The 20,503-nt window shown below is 45.0% G+C and overlaps 1 protein-coding gene across 3 annotated transcripts in view; it reads right to left on the reverse strand.

Annotated features, from left to right (window-relative positions):
• The window catches only part of MACROD1 (mono-ADP ribosylhydrolase 1), a 1,001,762-nt gene that overhangs the window by 109,182 nt on the left and 872,077 nt on the right, over positions 1-20,503 (reverse strand). For all 3 annotated transcript variants that reach the window (XM_075837241.1, XM_075837242.1, XM_075837240.1), the window contains exons 5-6: positions 18,002-18,118; positions 17,341-17,462 (exon numbers count right to left, since the gene is read on the reverse strand). In XM_075837241.1, the coding sequence (XP_075693356.1) occupies positions 17,341-17,462; positions 18,002-18,118 (239 nt within the window). The remainder of the gene's footprint in view (positions 1-17,340; positions 17,463-18,001; positions 18,119-20,503) is intronic.

The raw sequence follows: 20,503 nt of genomic DNA on the forward strand, positions 1-20,503 counted from the left end.
ATTGAGACGATAAGAGGATGGGTAGAGGCGCGACAAGAGGTAAAAAAGGAAAATAGACTCTGGAGTAATAGGAAACAACGGGACCTGGTAGCCATGGGCCTAGGAGGAGGTGCGTTGGGAATAGGAGCTATGAACACTATGTATCTGTAAGTCCTGAGGAGTAAACTTGGGAATCTGGGGAGACATGCCAGCGAAGGTTTTAAGACCCAGCTTGATGTAAACCATGTCCTTGAGGGTTTGCAGCATGCGCACATAGATGCCACTACCTCTCCATCTTTTGCTCTATGGGAGAAGTTTAGAAGGTTAGTTGTTGGTCTCCTGGAGGAGCAGGATAGAACACAACTCGCTCTGACATGTACACAGATTCAGGGGGAACTCTCAGGCAACTTGAAACATATTGTGTCTTCACTGTATAGCGGCCACTACCCATTTAACCTCTGACAAAGGCTAAGTCCTCTGATATCTTTGTTTGCAATGAATCATACCAACTGGTGGGTAGTTCAGTCGCATGGGTGTCGGAATCTAACGTGTACCGCCTCATCCAAAAAAATTCAAGGTGTACATACAGACATTCTATGTAAAGGATTTGACAGAAACACAGGTTCTGTGTCGACGCCCGTGGGCAATCAGTCTGCACCTGCTCCTATGTCTGTGAGACTGACTCCATCTTCCACCACTCAGGATGGCAGGCTTAGGAGTGGGAGAGCCTATCACAGCCTGGCCAGACGGAGCTAGTTCCCGCCCACTGTCTATTTATACCTGCCTTTCCTGTTCCTCCTTTGCCTGTGATTCTTCTATGCTTGTTTCCTGGCTTGCTGCTGCTGCTTGTACTACTGATCCTCTGCTTGTTATTGACCTTGGCTTTCTGACCACTCTCCTGCTCAGCGTTTTGTACCTCGCTCAACCCCTGGTTTGACTCGGCTCTGTAATGGCAGGAAGGAGGTGAAGGGAAAGTGAGCCCTAATCTACCCACCGCCCTGTCCCTGCCTACTTGCAACGACCCGCCCTAGGCGACGAGGTACAACTGGGCGGCGGTCCCTACGCTGGCTAAGTGCACAGGAAGACAAACAGGGAACACGCAAGGGAAGGGGCAGTAGCCACGGAACGCCACGAGGAAACGGGGCGGCGAACGAACAGTCAGGAACAGGACGAAGTGAGTACACCCGAGCAGGCACGGAGACAGAAGCAAGCCAGGGCAAGCAAGCAGGTCAAGCAGAACTGCAGCAAGGCAGAAGCACGGCAGAAGCAGGCTGGAGCAAGCAGCAGTGGGGCCAGGAATCCAAAAGAATTACAAGCACTGAGGGAGAGCACAGGGCAGGTAATAAAGGGCAGGGGGCGGAGCTAACTCCGAGAGACCAGGCCGCGATAGGCTCTCCCACTCCTGAGCCTGCCACCCTGGTTGGTGGGAGATGGTGTCAGTCGAGCAGGTCTGGCCTCAGGTGTGGATTGATTAATCCCAGGAGTATAGCTAGATGAAGTACCTGGCAGATCCCTAACAGGCTCGTTCACCACTCTTGTTGCTCACGGTGTCTCCGTGGGCAGCTGCCCCGTTTCCCTAGCTTCTGTGTACCCCTGTCTGTTTTGTCTGTCTTGCACTTACTGAGCGAAGGGACCGTCGCCCAGTTGTACCACGTCGCTTAGGACGGGTCGTTGCATGTAGGCAGGGATTGAGTGGCGGGTAGATTAGGGCTCACCTGTCTGTCTCCCTACCTTGTCATTACATAATCACAGGCCCATATACCTAGTCTACCCTGGTCCCTGACACATCTATGGACCCCCTTGAGACCCTGGCTCAGCAGATGCAGGGCCTCTCCCTACAGGTCCAGGTCCTGGCTCAGAGGGACAATCTGCGTGATGCTTCCCTGGTAGTGCCCCCCACCTCACCTCTTGAACCCCACCTCATGTTGCCTGACCGGTTCTCATGGGACCGGAAGACTTTTTTCTCCTTTCGGGAGAGTTGTAGACTCTATTTTCGCTTAAAGCCCCACTCCTCAGGTTCTAAGAGCCTGCGGGTGGGTATAATTATGTCCCGGCTCCAGGACGGGCCCCAAGAATGGGCCTTCTCCTTGGCTCCTGACGCCCCTGAACTTTCCTCCGTTGATCTTTTCTTTTCTGCTCTCGAGCTCATTTATGACGAGACTGACAAGACTGCCTTTGCCGAGAGTCAGCTGGTGACCTTACGTCAGGGTAAGAGACCTCTAGAGGAGTATTGTTCTGACTTTAGGAAGTGGTGTGTAGCTTCTCGGTGGAATGACCCTGCCTTGAGGTGCCAGTTTAGATTGTGTCTGTCAAACGCCCTGAGAGACCTGCTAGTTAGCTATCCCTCTGCTGACTCCCTAGATCAGGTTATGGCTTTAGCGGTACGACTTGACCGACATCTCAGGGAACGACGACTTGAACGTTTTTGTGCCTTCTCCTCTGACTCCCCCATGATGCCTCCCGAGGTTCCGTTGCTTCGTTCTTCCACGGAAGACTCGGAGGTACCTATGCAACTTGGCGCCTCCGTGTCCCCCCCAACAACGTAGAGAGTTCCGCAGGAAGAATGGTCTCTGGTTCTATTGTGGGGAAGACAAGCATCAAGTGAACACCTGTCCTAGGCGTAAGAATAAGCAGCCAGAAAACTTCCGCGCCTAAGTGATCATCGGGGAGGTCACTTGGGCGCACAGGTATTTCTCGTAAAGATGAAACCTAATAAAATCTTGCTTCCCTTTCAGGTCTCTTTTGGTGGTAGGTCTGCTACCGGCAGTGCCTTCGTGGATTCAGGGTCTTCTGCTAATATTATGTCTGTGGAATTTGCTATGTCTCTAGCTATGCCATTGATTGATTTGCCTAAACCTTTCCCGGTAGTGGGTATCGACTCCACTCCTCTTGCTAATGGTTATTTTACAGGCATATCCCTGTTTTTGAACTCCTTGTTGGCTCCATGCATTTGGAGCAGTGCTCTGTACTGGTGATGCAGGGATTATCGTCCGATTTGGTTTTAGGCCTTCCCTGGTTGCAGTTGCATAGTTCCACGTTTAACTAGAATACTGGGGATCTTACCAAATGGGGTAATGAATGCATGACGTCATGTTTTTCTGTTAATTCTATTTCTCTCCCTGAGGAGGTGAACACTCTACCTGAGTTTGTTCAGGACTTCGCTGATGTTTTCTCTAAAGAGGCCTCCGAAGTGTTACCTCCTCATAGAGAATACGATTTCGCAATCGATTTGGTACCAGGAGCTAAGCTCCCTAAGGGTAGGATATTCAATATTCAATCTCTCTTGTCCCGAACATGAAGCCATGAGAGAGAATATCCAGGAATGTCTGGCCAAGGGTTACATTCGCCCCTCTACTTCTCCGGTAGGTGCTGGCTTCTTCTTCGTAGGGAAGAAGGATGGTGGTCTTAGGCCGTGCATCGACTACTGGAACTTGAATAAGGTCACTGTAAGGAACCAGTACCCCCTTCCTTTGATTCCTTATCTCTTCAATCAGGTTCAGGGGGCCCAATGGTTCTCTAAGTTTGATCTACGGGGGGCTTATAACCTTATCCGCATCAAAGAGGGGGATGAGTGGAAGACTGCGTTTAACACACCCGAAGGTCATTTCGAATACCTCGTCATGCCCTTTGGGTTGTGTAATGCTCCCGCGGTCTTCCAGAATTTCATAAATGAGGTTTTAAGAGATTACCTGGGAGTATTTCTTGTAGTGTACCTTGATGACATACTTGTGTTTTCCAAGGACTGGTCCTCCCACATTGAGCATGTCAGGAAGTTGCTCTAGGTCCTTCGGGAAAACAAACTGTTTGCTAAGACCGAAAAATGTGTGTTTGGGGTGCAAGAGATACCATTTTTGGGTCAAATCCTCACTCCTCATGAATTCCGCATGGACCCCGCTAAGGTCCAGGCTGTGGCGGAATGGGTCAAACCTGCCTCCCTGAATGCGTTACAGTGCTTCCTGGGATTCACTAATTATTACATGAGATTTATTGCTAACTTCTCGGTCATCGCTAAGCCTCTTACGGATCTCACTCGCAAAGGTGCTTATCTCCTCCACTGGCCTCCTGAGGCTGTCCAAGCTTTTGAGGTCCTTAAGAAGTGTTTTATCTCAGCCCCAGTGCTGGTTCAGCCCAACCAAATGGAGCCATTCATCGTGGACGTTGACGCCTCCGAGGTGGGAGTGGGTGCTGTCTTGTCCCAGGGTACCAGGTCCCTCACCCATCTCTGTCCCTGTGCCTACTTCTCCAGGAAGTTTTCGCCCACTGAGAGTAACTATGATATTGGCAACCGCAATTCTTAGCCATTAAATGGGCATTTGAAGAGTGGCGCCACTTCCTGGAGGGGGCTAGGCACCAGGTAGCGGTCCTTACCGACCACAAGAATCTGGTTTACTTAGAATCTGCCCGGAGGCTAAACGCGAGACAAGCTCGATGGGCGTTATTTTTTACCAGATTCAACTTTTTGGTCACCTATAGGGCTGGGTCTAAAAATATTAAGGCTGACGCACTGTCGCGTAGTTTCATGGCCAGCCCTCCTTCGGAGGAGGATCCTGCTTGTGTTTTGCCTCCAAGTATAATCATTTCCTCTATTGATTCTGATTTAGTCTTTGAAATTGCGACTGATCAAGGTTCAGCTCCCGGGAACCTTCCTGAGAACAAGCTGTTTGTTCCCCTGCAACTCCGGCTAAGGGTACTTAGGGAAAATCATGACTCTGCACTATCTGGCCATCCAGGCATCCTGGGTACCAAGCACCTCATTGCCAGAAACTACTGGTGGCCTGGGTTGCTTAAAGACGTTAAGGCCTACGTTACCGCTTGTGAGGTTTGTGCTAGGTCCAAGACTCCCAGGTCCCGACCAGCGGGCTTACTATGTTCTTTGCCCCTTCCCCAGAGACCTTGGACCCATATCTCCATGGATTTTATCACCGATTTGCCTCCATCTCAAGGCAAGTCGGTGGTGTGGGTTGTAGTAGACCACTTCAGTAAGATGTGCCACTTTGTGCCCCTCAAGAAACTACCCAATGCTAAGACGTTAGCTACCTTGTTTATCAAACACATCCTGCGTCTCCATGGGGTTCCTGTCAATATTGTTTCTGACAGAGGGGTACAATTTGTTTCATTGTTTTGGAGAGCCTTCTGTAAAAAGTTGGAGATTGATCTGTCCTTCTCCTCGGCTTTCCATCCTGAAATTAATGGCCAAACGAAGAGGACTAATCAGTCTCTAGAACAATATTTAAGGTGTTTTATCTCTGACTGTCAACATGATTGGGTCTCATTCATTCCCCTCGCCGAATTTTCCCTTAATAACCGGGTCAGTAACACGTCAGGGGTCTCCCCCTTTTTCTGTAATTTTGGGTTTAATCCACGGTTCTCCTCCGTTTCACCTGGTAGTTCCAACAATCCCGAGGTAGATGTCGTTCATCAGGAACTGTGCACAGTCTGGGCCCAGGTTCAGAAGAACCTAGAGGCGTCCCAGAGCATACAAAAAACTCAGGCAGATAGAAGACGTTCTGCTAACCCCTTGTTTGTGGTTGGGAATCTGGTGTGGCTATCTTCTAAAAATTTGCGCATTAAAGTCCCGTCTAAGAAATTTGCTCCCCGGTTTATAGGGCCGTACAAGGTCATTGAAGTCCTTAACCCTGTCTCCTTCCGACTGGAGTTGCCCCCATCTTTTCGAGTGCACAACGTCTTTCATGCCTCCCTCCTTAAACGCTGCTCCCCGTCCTTGGCTCCCTAGAGGAAACATCCGGTCCCTGTTCTCACCCCTGAGGGGGTAGAATTCGAGGTGGCCAAGATTGTGGACAGTAGGATGGTCCAAGGCTCTCTCCAGTACCTGGTCCATTGGAGAGGATACGGGCCTGAGGAGAGGACTTGGGTACCCGCCCGGGATGTTCACGCTGGGGTACTGCTCAGGAGGTTCCACCTTCGTTTCCCCAATAAACCAGGTCCACCTAGAAAGGGTCCGGTGGACCCTCATAAAAGGGGGAGTACTGTAAAGGATTTGCCAGACACAGGTTCTGTGTCGACGCCCGTGGGCAATCAGTCTGCACCTGCTCCTATGTCTGTGAGACTGACTCCATCTTCCACCACTCAGGATGGCAGGCTTAGGAGTGGGAGAGCCTATCACAGCCTGGCCAGACGGAGCTAGTTCCCACCCACTGTCTATTTATACCTGCCTTTCCTGTTCATCCTTTGCCTGTGATTCTTCTATGCTTGTTTCCTGGCTTGCTGCTGCTGCTTGTACTACTGATCCTCTGCTTGTTATTAACCTTGGCTTTTTGACCACTCTCCTGCTCAGCGTTTTGTACCTCGCTCACTCCTGGTTTGACTCGGCTCGTTCACCACTCTTGTTGCTCACGGTGTCTCCGTGGGCAGCTGCCCCGTTTCCCTAGCTTCTGTGTACCCCTGTCTGTTTTGTCTGTCTTGCACTTACTGAGCGTAGGGACCGTCGCCCAGTTGTACCCCGTCGCTTAGGACGGGTCGTTGCAAGTAGGCAGGGACTGAGTGGCGGCTAGATTAGGGCTCACCTGTCTGTCTCCCTACCTTGTCAGTACATTCTAGGTGTTGATATGTGTCCGTAGTAGTGAGAAGATGCTGTTTGAGAATGAATCTCCATATGTACATATACCTATGGTTTGTGGGGGAATATTTTAGTATGTTTGGTTATTTTTTTACTTTGTTTGTATGATTGGGTAGTGTGTAGGAACCCTTAGGGACAGGTAAGGTATTCACACACCCTTGTAGGTAATTGTCACCTCAACCTGGTATGGTCAATACGATGATGGATTGAATGTCAGAGGTGAAATGGAAGGCGATGCTCCGCCCAACAGTAGATTCCTGGGTACTGAGACATCATCTCCTCCTCAGGGATGTTATCCTGCCATGATAGAGACCTGGATATCGGCTCACAAAGATTGTTTCGTCTTCAATCAAGATGCTGGGAAAAGTGTACAAAAGGTTGTTGAAAGGCGGGCTAAGCCATTCCAAGGCTGACCATGTGAGGGCACAAGTAGCCTTACACGGATCGGCATGCTAACATTAGATCGGCCACTGGAAAGACCTGCTGACGCCTCTCAAGAGGAAAAAATTCCATGCAAGAAAGAAAAAGAAATCTGCGGTTCATGGACTTTGAGGTTTTCGTATGAGTTTTCTTCGTTTGATGAGCTTTGAGGCTTCGTTCTATGGACTGTGAGCTTTATTTCAATCCCGTTCTATGGACTATGAAGGTTTCATTTCAACTTCATTTGATGAGCTTTGAGACTTCATTCTATGGACTATGAAGGTTTCTTCATTCTGTGGACTATGAAGGTTTCATTTCAACTTCGTTTGATGAGCTTTGAGGCTTCGTTCTATGGACAATAAGTTTTATTTCAACTTCGTTCTATGGACTTTGTGGCTTTGTTCTATGGACTAGGAGATTTAATTTAATCTTCATTCTGTGAACTGTGAGGTTTCGTTTCTTTGGACACTAGACTCCAAAGTCTGAGGACTGCGGGAAGGTGTCCTTGAGGAGATAGCTGATGTCGAGTATCTAGGTCCAATTGTATACTTCCTTCCATCTCAGACCATCACCAGTAACCAGGAAGGTTGAGGGGGGTAAGTAGAACCCCACAAACACTTCCCCAAATTGCATTGTCGAGTACCCGACAACAGGGGGATTGTAAAGGGAAGTTTATGTATATATGTGTATGTATATATGTATATATATGTATATATGTATATATGTTTATGTATATATGTGTATGTATATATGTATATACATATATATATGTGTATATATATATATAATATATGTGCATATATAATACATATAATGTCTTATGAGCCAGGGCTGTAGAAACACAGCCCTGGTCATGAATACGGTTGTAAACAAAACGGGACAATTAGTATTGCCCTGCTTTGTTTGGAAACCATGGAGACAGGAGTTAGTTTGATCTCCTGTCTCCATTTCAAATCTCCCACACGCACGGATGGTCTCGCGGGCGCGATCTCGCGGTATTACGTGCGGGCGCTCATGAGTTGTCTGGTGATACACTATCACCATGCCGACCCATGCTAACGTGGGGTGAGTGCCACTCGTCCCCCGCTGCAACCGTACTAGCAGGGTTAAATAGCCCTGCGTCGGTACGCTCAGCAGCTGAAGACCACCTCACCACTCCACCAATGCGGAGCAGCTGGGACCTGCCTGCCTCCCACACCACCATGGACCGGCACACCATTTCCTGTCTCCTGCTACAGCTCCTGCTTCTGCTCCACCAATGAGACACGCTAAGTATTAAGTGTAGCAACAGCTATATTTAACCCTCTCTCTCCCTGTAGTTAATCCTTGCTCTCCCTGAGTACTGTCCCTAAGTTAACCCTTGCTGCCCTGAGTCCCTGTTTACCCTTGCTGTCCCAGAGTCCCTTGCAGTCCCTGAAGTTAAACCTTGCAGTCCCTGAAGTTAAACCATTGCTGCCCTGAGTTAACCCTTACTACCCCTTGCAGTCCCTAGTTTAACCCCTTGCTGACCTGCACATCCACTTTTGTATCCCTGGTTAACCCTTGAAACATTTAACCCTTCCCACTGTTGTCCCTTTTACCTGATTATTAACACTTAGTATACAGGGACAGTTATATTAGGAGGGAGTGGGACAGAGATAGTGAGCGTGTGAGAATTACAAGTAACTTATGTGTATTGTAACGTAACTTCTATTTATGTTTAGGTAAGTGGGTGGCGGTATAATTAGGATTGTGATACCGTGTTTATACTGTACTGTGATTAGGTACTGTATTTTATATATGAGAGTGATTACTGTATGTTAATAGATATCTTTTATGGCGACTAGCAAACACAAGCGACGTCAGACATCACTGAATGTCTCCTTATGCCATTGTATGCTAATTATCTAACAAACAAACAATACTTACCTACTGCAGGCCCCTGAAGAATTGCGGCAGACATCAGTAATAGCAATGAAACGCGTAGGGCAAACTCAGTGACAGATTGGAATGAAGAAGCAGCCCTTATAAGGGCTTAGAAGCTGGCAGCTGCACCAGCTGAAAAACACTGACTAACAGCTTTAGACAGTGCAGCTACCCAGTCTCAGCACGAGAGTGAGTTCAGTGACCGACTGGAACGAGGAAGCAGCCCTTATAGGGACTCAGAAGCTGGCAGCTGCACCAGCTGATAAACACTGGCTGACATCCTCAGACAGTGCAACTATTCAGTCTCAGCACGAGAGTGAGTTCAGTGACCGACAGGAACGAGGAAGCAGCCCTTATAAGGGCTCTTTAGCTGATAAACACTGACTCACATCCTTAGATAGTGCAGCTATCCAGACTCAGCACAATAGTGAGTTCAGTGACCGACTGGAACGAGGCAGAAGCCCCTGTAAGGACTTAGCAGCTGATAGCTGCATCAGCCAACACTGGCTGATATCCATATAAAGCACAGCTATCCAGTCTTAATACAATAATATAGATGCCACAGACGGAGGACACACTCCAACGGCATCTATCAGGCTGAATATTTATACAAACGGAGAGATATCCCTGGGGGTATTTAAGCTCAAACTCGGACAAACTTTGCACAACTTGGAATAAAAAACATAAAATAACAAAAACAAAACATATATACAAAAAATATAACAAACAAAAATTTAAAATAAAACCAAGTATAATAAAGCAACATTATGTTTGGCTGACACAAACTGTGAGCTTATGGGTATGCACCCGAATTTTTCCAATAAGTCACTCAAACCATAGTGGCAAAGAAAGCGCATCAACAGTTGAACCTGATAGTTGATAATTTTTGCAATCTGTGCTGTGCATCTGACACAGGCAGATTGCAATTTGGAAATATTGTAATGATACTGGTACCTTCAAAATATACATATCCCTAAAGATATAAACCAGTGACTTTCAGAATTGTACTAGGGAGAATTACATGACATTTATATACTCAGTGAATTATAAATATCTTTTGTTAACTATACGGTCTTATTCCCTTGAGTAGCAGCAAAAGCAATTAGATCGACGTTAGTATAAGGAAAAGATAGGGGAACTAGGCATAACCATAATGACCCTGATAATAAAAGAGGTAGTAATAGTGGATGACACTAGCCAATGAACCCCTACCCCCTTTAACAGAAACCCACCAGAAGTGACCCCATTTTGGAAACTACACCCCTCACGGAATACATGTATGAGTGTTGTGACCATTTAGACCCCATAGTTTTTTCACAAAACTTATTTGAATTGGGATGTGAATTAATTTTTCCAATAAGATGTCGTTTTGGCTCAAAATTTCTTATTTTCACAAAAAATAAAATACCCCATTTTGTTGCTCAATTTGTCCTGAGGGCGGCAATACCCCATTTGTGGTGATAAACTGCTGTTTGGGCCCATGGGAGGGCTCAGAAGGAAAGGACCACCATTTGGCCTTTTGTGGATATTCTTGTGCGAAATCATGTATGCAGAAGCCCCTGGGGTACCAGTACAGTTGAAACCCCCGAGAAGTGACCCCGTTTTAAAAACGACATCCCTTAAGGCATTCATCTACAGGTGTATTGAGCATTTTGACCGGAGACATACACCCCATAAACAGTAATGTGGATTCTCCCGGGTATGGCAATACCCTCAATGTGGCTGTTAACAGCTGTCTGGGCACACAGCAGGGCTCAGAAGGGAAAGATGTGGGGGATAAGCTGTGCGGAGTGCATCAGGGTAAGCAAAACTGGGGTAGATTAAAAATCAAGGGATGATAAATTTTAAAACACTCTTTTATACAGAGCCCTGGTTTTTCGGGACACGTGTCACATTGATATATTGGGTCCTCCCTTATCCCCCTCTTATAGCAGACTTTGCACCTCTTTTGACTTTTTCCCTTTTTGCCAGTTTGGGGAACTTCTCCTGGAAAGTGTTGCCCTGGTACGATGCGTGTGGCCTCGCTTCCGGAAGTACTAGGTGCCCCCCCTTCCTGGTCCCTAAAAATGAGTTTCTTGATAACCACCTCTTGAAATTCCAGGAAAGTTCCCCTCTGGGCTGTACATCGACGTAGCACGTACGCATTGTACAATGCCATCTGTATGATGTGCATGGCCAGCTTCTTATACCACACCTCATGGTGCTGTAGGGCTTCAGGACTTGATATGACAAGTCCACCCTTCCCATGTACCTATTGTAGTCCAGGATGCAGTCTGGTTTGGGGGTCTCTGTACTGGTACCTCGTACAAGTACATGGGTACTGGTGTGGGCATGTATTGTTGTCAATACAAGGACATCTCTATTGTCCTTGTACTTGACACACAATATGTTGCTGCTAGAATGTGCCCTGCTCTCACCCCTTCTTGTTTGCTCAAGCAGTGTCTTAGGGAGGCCACTCAGATTTCTTCTAGCAGTGCCACAGTACTTCTGGAAGCGAGGCACTTGAAGAGTGGGACGCTGGTATAAATATTATCCAGGTAGGGGTGGTAACCCTGGTCCAGCAGGGGGTGCATCAAATCCCACACAATTTTTGCATTAACTCCCAGTAGGGGGGGGCATTCTGGAGGCTGAATACTGGTGTCCTTTCCTTCATATATCCTAAATTTGTAGGTATACCCTGATGCACTCTCGCACAGCTTATACATCTTTACGCCATACCTTGCCCTCTTACTCGGCAGGTACTGGTGGAATTGAAGCCTCCCTTTAAAATGTACCAAGGACTCATCAATAGAAATACACTTCTCGGGGGTGTATGCTTGGGAAAACCGGGCACTGAAACGGTCTAATAGGGATCTCCGTTTATAAAAACGGTCAAAACTGGGCTCATCTCGGGGTGGGCACTGCTCATTATCATTATAATGTAAGAAGTGAAGTATTGCCTCATTTATTTTTTTTTAGGTTCCAGTTCAGTTCTGAAGTTGCTTTGAGGGGCCTATATATTAGAAACCCCTATCAAACACCCCATTTTAGAAACTAGACCCCTAAAAGTATTCACAACAGCATATACAAAGTTTATTAACCCGGTGTTTCACAGGATTTTAGAGCAAAGTAGAGGTGAAATTTACATATTTATTTATTTTTGTCAGAAAATCCTTTTTATTCAATTTTTTTCTGTAAAACAGAAGTTTTTACTAGAGAAACGGAACTCAATGCTTATTGCCCAGATTCTTCAGTTTTGAGAAATATCCCATGTGTGGCCCTAGTGCGGTAATGGACTGAAGGACCGGCCTCCAAAGCAAAGGAGCACCTAGAGAATTTTGAGGCCGCCTTTTTATTAGGCACCATGTCCGGTTTGAAGAGGTCTTGTGGTGCCAAAACAGTGGAAATCCCCAAAAGTGACCCTATTTTTGGAAACTAGATCACTTGAGGAATTCATTGTAGTTTTCATGGGGTGCATGCAGCTTTTTGATCAGTTTTTATTCTATTTTTGAGTGGCGTGGTGACTAAAAAACAGCAATTCTACTATTGATTTTTTATTACATTTTTTTTGCAGCTTTCACAGCGTGCTATAAATGACATTCACTTTATTCTACGGGGCGATGCGATTACGGCGATACCATATGTTTAGAATTTTTTTATGTCTTATGGCGTTTGCACAATAAAATACTTTTTGTAAAAAATCATTAACTTTTTGTGTTACCATATTCTAAGAGCCATAACATTTTTATTTTTCCATCAAGAAAGCCATGTGAGGACTTGTTTTTTGCGTAACGAACTTTAGTTTTGATCAGTACCATTTTTGATCTCTTTTTATTCTATTTTTGGGGAGGTAAAGTGACCAAACAATTGTGATTCTGGTGCAGTTTATTATTTTCTTTTACAACGTTCACCGCGCGGGATAAATAACTAAATAATTTTGTAGTTCAGGCCGTTACGGACGCGGCAATACCAATTATGTATAGTTTATTTGTTTATTTATAGATTTTTATTAATAAAATAAGTGGGATTTTTACTTTTATTACTTTTAAAATTTTTATTTTCTTATTTTTACACAACTTTTTTTTACCTTTATTACTTTGTCCTACTAGGGGACTTGAGGGCAGGAGGCCCTGATCGCAATTCTAATACACTGCACTTCATGCGTAGTGCAGTGTATTGGAGCTGTCAGCTACTCACTTACAGCAAGCACAGTGGGTCCTGACTCTGTCCGGACCCACTAGGCTTCCGTAGATGGCATAGCCGGACGCCATTGTTAGGCTTCCGGTTGCCAAAGCCACCATCGCTGCCCGCTATCATGTAGCGGGCAGTCGATGGTGGTTTAACCCCTAAGAAGCCACGATCGCTATTGAACGCGGCTTTTGAGGGGTTAATTAGCTTGGACACAGCGATCAGTCCCTGGAGCGCGAACGGGATGGTTTCCATGACGGAATAGTACGTCACTGAGCGTTAAGGGGTTAAAGAGGACCTCTCACATACTTAAAGGGATGGTGTTGCCAGAAAAACATGTTTTTTTTTTAAAAATTAAACATTTAGTGTGTGGGTGATTAAACATTGTTCAAATTTATTTTTTTTTTTTGGCACGAGCCAGGAAATATTAGAAATTATTTCTAATTTATAATACTACCCATTTTTGGTCACTAGATGGGGCTGTTCCCAAAATTGCAGCATTGCAACATTGGGTTAAAAGCCCTCGCTCTAGTGAGCTCTCAGCATCCCCCCCTCCTTTATCCTGGCTAGTGTTTGAGGGATAAACGAGGGGTTTGAAAGGTTTAACCTCCTACACTGTGTGTCGCCATTTTTTGAGGTAACCCACAGTGTAGTAGGTTTACATACAGTAGTAAACACACACAAACACTAACATACATTGAAATCTCTTACCTGCTCCTGCCGCCGCGGCTCCCTCCGGCCCGTCCGCTCCGTTTGATGCCGCTGTTCCATGTGCACAAGTCCGGAAGCCGCGACCGGAAGTAGTAATATTACTGTCCGGCCGCGACTTCCGGTCCACAGGAAAATGGCGCCGGACGGCGCCAATTTCGAATAGGACTGTGTGGGAGCGGCGCATGCGCAGTTCCCACACAGACGCCGTACACGGCAGTCAATGGGACGGGAGCCGTTCGCAGTCCCTATGGGACTGTGGCTGCCGTATTCCATGTCTGTGTGTGTCGTTAATCGACACACACAGAAATGGAATAAAAAATGGCAGCCCCCATAGGGAAGAAAAAGTGTAAAAATAAGAAACAGTAAAACACAAACACACAAATGAATATAAACGTTTTTATTAAAGCACTAACATCTTTAACATATAAAAAAATTATTTGCGATGACACTGTTCCTTTAAGCTGCCATGTCTGAAAAGCGTAAATATATGAGTATACTTCATACTTCAGCGCAGGACGCGTGCCGAAAGTATAAATACCAAATACTGTCTGTCTGAGGGCAGTATAAAAAGTGACAGACATGCTGATTTCAATACTTTTGTCCATACACTATATGGACAGAAGTATTGAGACACACATCTTAATTATTTAATATTAATTCAGGTGTATCATTCAGTCCCATTACCACAGGTGTATAAAATCCAGTACCTCACCATTCAGTCTGCCTGTATCAACATTTGTGAAAGAATGGGTCATTCTAAAGAGCTCACTGAATTCCGGTGTGGTACTGTAATAGGATGTCACCGTAGTACCAAGTCAATTTGTGAAATTTCTTCCCTCTGTTAAGGATCTGCCAGGCACAGCTTCTGTATCCACGCCCATAGGTAATCAGTCTGCACCTGCTTCTATGTCTGTGAGACTGACTCCATCTTCCACCACTCAGGATGGCAGGCTTAGGAGTGGGAGAGCCTATCACAGCCTGGCCAGACGTAGCTAGCTCCCGCCCTCTGTCTATTTATACCTGCCTTTCCTGTTCCTCCTTGCTTGTGATTCTTCTCTGTTGGTTTCCTGGCCCTGCTGCAGCTTCTTGAACTACTTGTCCCTGCTTCGTATTGACCCTGGCTTACTGACTACTCTTCTGCTCTGCGTTTGGTACCTCGTACACTCCTGGTTTGACTCGGCTTGTTCACTATTCTCCTGCTCTGCGTTTGGCACCTCGTACTCTCCTGGTTTGACTCGGCTCGTTTACTACTCTTGTTGCTCACGGTTTTGCCGTGGGCAACTGCCCCGTTTCCCTTTGTTCTGTGTTTCCTTGTCTGGTTGTCTGTCGTGCACTTATTGAGTGTAGGGACCGTCGCCCAGTTGTACCCCGTCGCCTAGGGCGGGTCGTTGCAAGTAGGCAGGGACTGAGTGGCGGGTAGATTAGGGCTCACTTGTCTGTTTCCCTATCCCTGTTATTACACCCTCCTAGATATTCCAAGATTTACTGTGAGTGGTTTTATTGCAAATTGGAAGCATTTAGGAACTACAGCAATGCAGCCACAAAGTGGCAGACCACATAAAGTTAAGGAGTGGGGTCGCCGGGTGCTGAAGCGCATAGTGCATAAAAGTTGCCAACGCTCTGCTGACTCAATAACTGCAGAGCTGCAAACTTCCTCTCCAATTAACATCTGCACAAAAACTGTGCGCCGGGAGCTTCATGGCATGGTTTGCCATGGCCGAGCAGCTGCATGCCAGCCTTACATCACCAAGCTTAATGCCAAGCTTCAGATGGAGTGGTGTAAAGCATGCTGCCACTAGACTCTGGAGCAGGGGAAACGTGTTCTCAGGAGTGATGAATCACACTTCTCTATCTGGCAGTATGATAGATGGGTCTGGGTTTTCGAGAATGCCAAGAGAATGTTACCAACTGTAAAGTTTGGTGGATGAGGAATAATGCTATGGGGTGATTTTTCAGGGGTTGGCCTAGGCCCCTTAGTTCTAGTGAAGGGAAATCTTAATGCTTCAGCATACCTGCTTCAGACATTTTGAATAATTGTATGCTGCCAACTTTGGTTGGGTAGGTTTGGTGTGGAAGAGTCAGACAGGCCCACACAGAGCCCAGACAACCTTTAGAATGAACTGAGATTGCGAGCTATGCCCTCTTGTCCAACATCAGTATCTGACCTCATAAATGCTCTTCTGGGTGAATAGGAAAGAATTCTCACAGACACACTCCAAAATCTTGTAGAAAGCCTTCCCAGAAGAGAGTAAGCTGTTTTAGCTGCAAACGGGGAACCAACTCCATATTAATGCCTATGAATTTAGAATGGTATGTCCTTATGGTATGTGACAGATCTGTTTTAAAGGGGATGTGTCAGAACTTTTTAGCCCCCCAAACTGCTAAGACCGTAAGATAGCTAAGGTGGAAAGCATTATTAATATACCTATGTTGTCAATGTTAGACCTTGTAAAACCTGTAAAAAGTAGATATATTCCACCACGGGCTATATACAAAGGATCTTCACAGTGTCTGGCAAACCAAGAAGTGTCCTGCAAACCCTCCCTAACCCCTCACCTCTGCAGTTGATTGTTGGCTCTGCTGCTCCTTTGCATCAAACACCGTTTTCTCCAAAGGAGCAGAAGACCTATCAATCAACCCTGGGGCAAAATACTAAATGTAGCAAAAATAGATCCCCCCCACCCTATACTGCAGACAGTAAAAATGTGAAAACAGCAAAAAAGATAATGGAGATATATTAAATGTAATGCTTTAGTCACAAGGTTTAACAACAAGATAACAAGAATTTAGCATATACATTTTTTTACTATGATTGTAAACATTTTGCCATGGCAAAGTAGTTAAAGGCCATGAACACCTTTGAGGGCTTTTTTTTTTTTTTTTTTAAATAAATAGATCAGTCAGTGTGTTTAGTGTAACTTCTTAATTAGTTTTTATTAAAAGTTCGTTTTACTTTTGGAGATACAGCAGTTCTGTATTCTCTATACAGAACAGCTATATCGTTCGCTATTCAATTAATCCATCAGGCCCGCGGACCTGACGGGTTATGTGCCGACGGGTCCACCTATAAACTATCACATCTAAGTTCATAACTTAGTTTGCCCCTAGGCTGCCATCACAACCATCTGCAACCCGCAATCGCGATGGGCTGACAGAGTGGACCGTCCTCCTCTTTTTAACGGGTCCAATGCCGTGGTCACTATTTTCTCAGATCTTGGTAGTTGCAGCCGATACCCGCTGAGTAAAGAGCGGGCTCAGCCTGTGAGTCTGCTCGATTCTCACCCTTCCCGGCTATGACCCAACTGTATTCCAAATGTCGAGAAAGGATTAAAGATCATGAAGTGGGAATTTGCAAAATATAATCGCAATATAGTGTGGTGAATAAAGCAATGATCTGTTATATGTATACAAGTCTATATCATTTTCCACCATTTGTTTATATCATATACATGCCTGAAATATTAGTTCTATAGAGATAGATACAAATATGTCATTTTAGTGAAAGGAGCCAATAGTTCCAGAGAAAGGAGGAAAAAATGTAAATTCTCAGTAAGTGACTAATGTCGACAGTTGTCTCTCACCACAGTGCGCAGCTTGCTCTCAGTCGCCAGGTACATGCTGTTCTTGTAGCAGTTCATCAGCTCCTCTTTCTGGCTGGGACTAGGCTGACCCTGTGCCACAGGCCCCACTGTATGAATAACATCTAAAGGGGAACAAAGCACAAATTGGCCCTGAGCAGGAAAACAATGAAGCCTGTGTAGTGCGTAATATTTTACTCCTCTAGGTCGTCGTTTCTCAACCTGTAGTACATGTGCTCCATTGGGTACATGCCATGTCTCTAGAGGGCACGTGCACTGTCCTCATGCTGTGCTTTTAACAGGTATGACCACAGTGTATGGTCATAACCTTGGGTAAATGTATATTATTTATTTGAGTAGGGGGTGCTTGGCTTTGAAACATTGAGAAGCACTGCACTAGGCTGGTATTTGCAAAAGAACAAAACTAGCATTTCAAGATTGGGATTCTTGCTGAGATGACTCTGCAGGTTTGTCAATAACAATACTTATACTTGACATAAAACATATTTATAAGACAATATATAAATTCCAATCACATAGACATGACAGGCAGATACTGTATAGGAATTCTGAGTTACAGTTAGTCACACAAGAGACAGAAGCATTTTGGAAGAATAATAAATGATCTAGCCCCAGAGGAATAATCCAGTAGCTCTACACTTACACTTGGCAGGCAAGAGGTAGCCACAGGTCATTTTGGCTTGCCCAGTCTCACAGCCTCCTAGAGAACTGCATTCAAGCTTCAGGAGTGGGCCTGCTGCCCGATGTATGCATCCATCGACTGAAAGAAAAAAGACAAAATATGTGAGCAGTTCTGGAGACTCGAAATAGGAATATAAAAGGAATAGTAGATAGGAAACAATAGCAATCAGAATCCAGTATATAGAAGAATAGGGAGAGAAGTGCAGCACCATGGAGAGCTACCAGCATGCTCCATCTGTGGAAGTAGGTATAGTATACAGATCTGAGATCTCCAAGGAGACCAGAAAAGACTGGGTGTTTTTACAGTAATCCTCCTGTGTTCTCAGGATTCACTTCATTAATACACGTCAGGTTGATAATCTACTATATAAAATACTAGCTTAACTTCACCCCATAATTCTTGTCCTCCTAACCTTTATAAATGTGCTTCTTGCTGTCAATATTATAAGTCGTCTATCTCTCGCTGTTCTAATCTCCCCCTACCCTTCCTCTCTGTGTAATCTAATGAATCCTCTCTCTCTCTTCCTCTGTCATGTTAGAACTCCTCTCTCTGATGTTCTCTCTCTGTTGTGTTCTCTCCCCTGTGGGACACAATTAAACATCATCTCATGAATTGGTTGTAATCTGGTAACTTGTAATTTAGCTGGAAATCAAATCAACAAAGTACACAGAGCAGTTGACCTCCATATATGCAGATTAAAAGGATCAGAATTATTATCCTCCATTTAGATGCAATAGTGAGGACTGCAATAAAAATAACAACAGCTGCACAAATGGTAATTTGGAATGACAAAGGATATCTAAACAGCGAAAACATGACAAGGCTTGGATCATGATGGTCTGTAACCTTGACTTACCAAGCTCTTCCAGTCTGGCAGTAGTGGGCAGCAGCACACTTCACTTTATATATGTTTTGACGATTAATTGTACTTGGTTATGTAGTTATTATTTCTGTTGTTATACCTTGCTTTTGAAACATGTTGTGATGTACATAATAGCATGTACACACCTAGAGTATCATCAATTTATTGAGCAATACATGGTGGATTTTACACATCTGTACTGATTTACAAACATAATTATTCAATATTTATGTGCTATCCTAATGCACATATCCCTATAAAGTTGGTTTGTTAAAAAAAATAACAAACAATAAACTATGATTTCAAAATTCAGGAAAAACTTTACTTTCAGGGGCGTACACAGAAATGATAGGGCCCCATAGCAAAACGTAATATGACCCCTATCCCACTGAGAACTGACAAATGTACTTATTTTTTTCACACGTTAATGTTCACCATAATTTTATAACTAATCTTTATAGGAGAAGGTCTGTTAATATTGGTGAATATGCCACTGCATACTTTAAATAAACAAAATCAAATTTGCTATTATATTCATCCAGCTAATTTAGGGCAGATTTCCCAACATATTTGTAAAGGATCTGCCAGGCACAGCTTCGGGGTTAACTCCCAGAACTAATCAGTCAGCACCTGAGAATACATCCCTGAGACTGACTCCTGCTTGCACCATTCAGGCTGGCAGGCTTAGGAGTGGGAGAGCCTATCGTAACCTGGCCAGACTCAGCTAGCTCCCGCCCTCGGTCAATTTAAGCCTGCACTTCCTGTCCCTCGGTGCTTGTTATTGCTTGTGTTTCTTTCCTTGTGGTTTCCTGGCCCAGCTACAGCTCCTGCTATTTTTGATCCTGCTCCATACAGACCCTGGCTTACCGACTACTCTTCTGCTTTTCGTTTTGTACCTCGCACACTCCTGGCTTGACTCAGCTCGTTCACCACTCTGGTTGCTCACGGTGTTGCCGTGGGCAACGGCCCCTTTTCCTTGCTTGTGTTCCTTTGTATGTTTGTCGTGTTTGTCGTGCACTTACTGAGCGCAGGGACCGCCGCCCAGTTGTACCCCGTCGCCTAGGGCGGGTCGTTGCAAGTAGGCAGGGACAGAGTGGCGGGTAGATTAGGGCTCACTTGTCCGTCTCCCTACCCCCTGCCATTACAATATTGTTTCTAGATACAAAGGATATTACATAGTTATGTTGTTCTTTTCACACAAAATTTTACATAAGGACCAATAGATTTCTTTTGGGCAAATGTATGCCAAAAGTGTTTTCTTTTGGTATACATTTGACAGGTAAAAGTGTGGATACCTTTCATTTTGAGGGTACTGAAAAAGCGTAGTTTACTACACTTTTTAGAGCAATAAAAAAACAAAACATATTATTTAATTATTTTTTTTCATGATGGATGTTAATTAGATACAAACATATGGGTATACATGTGCACAGTTTACATTTGGATCTGTCTGAAGGAAAAAGGTGAGCCCACCCCTCCAAAAAATAAACCAAAACCTCATTTGTCTAATGCGTCTTTTTATTTTTATTTTCAGAATATTTGTTGTTGTTTTTTTTTTTATTAAAGGCATATATCTGATGTAAACATAGCCTCTAAGACCA

Source organism: Rhinoderma darwinii, chromosome 9 (assembly GCF_050947455.1).
Source record: "Rhinoderma darwinii isolate aRhiDar2 chromosome 9, aRhiDar2.hap1, whole genome shotgun sequence".
Taxonomy (NCBI): domain Eukaryota; kingdom Metazoa; phylum Chordata; class Amphibia; order Anura; family Rhinodermatidae; genus Rhinoderma; species Rhinoderma darwinii.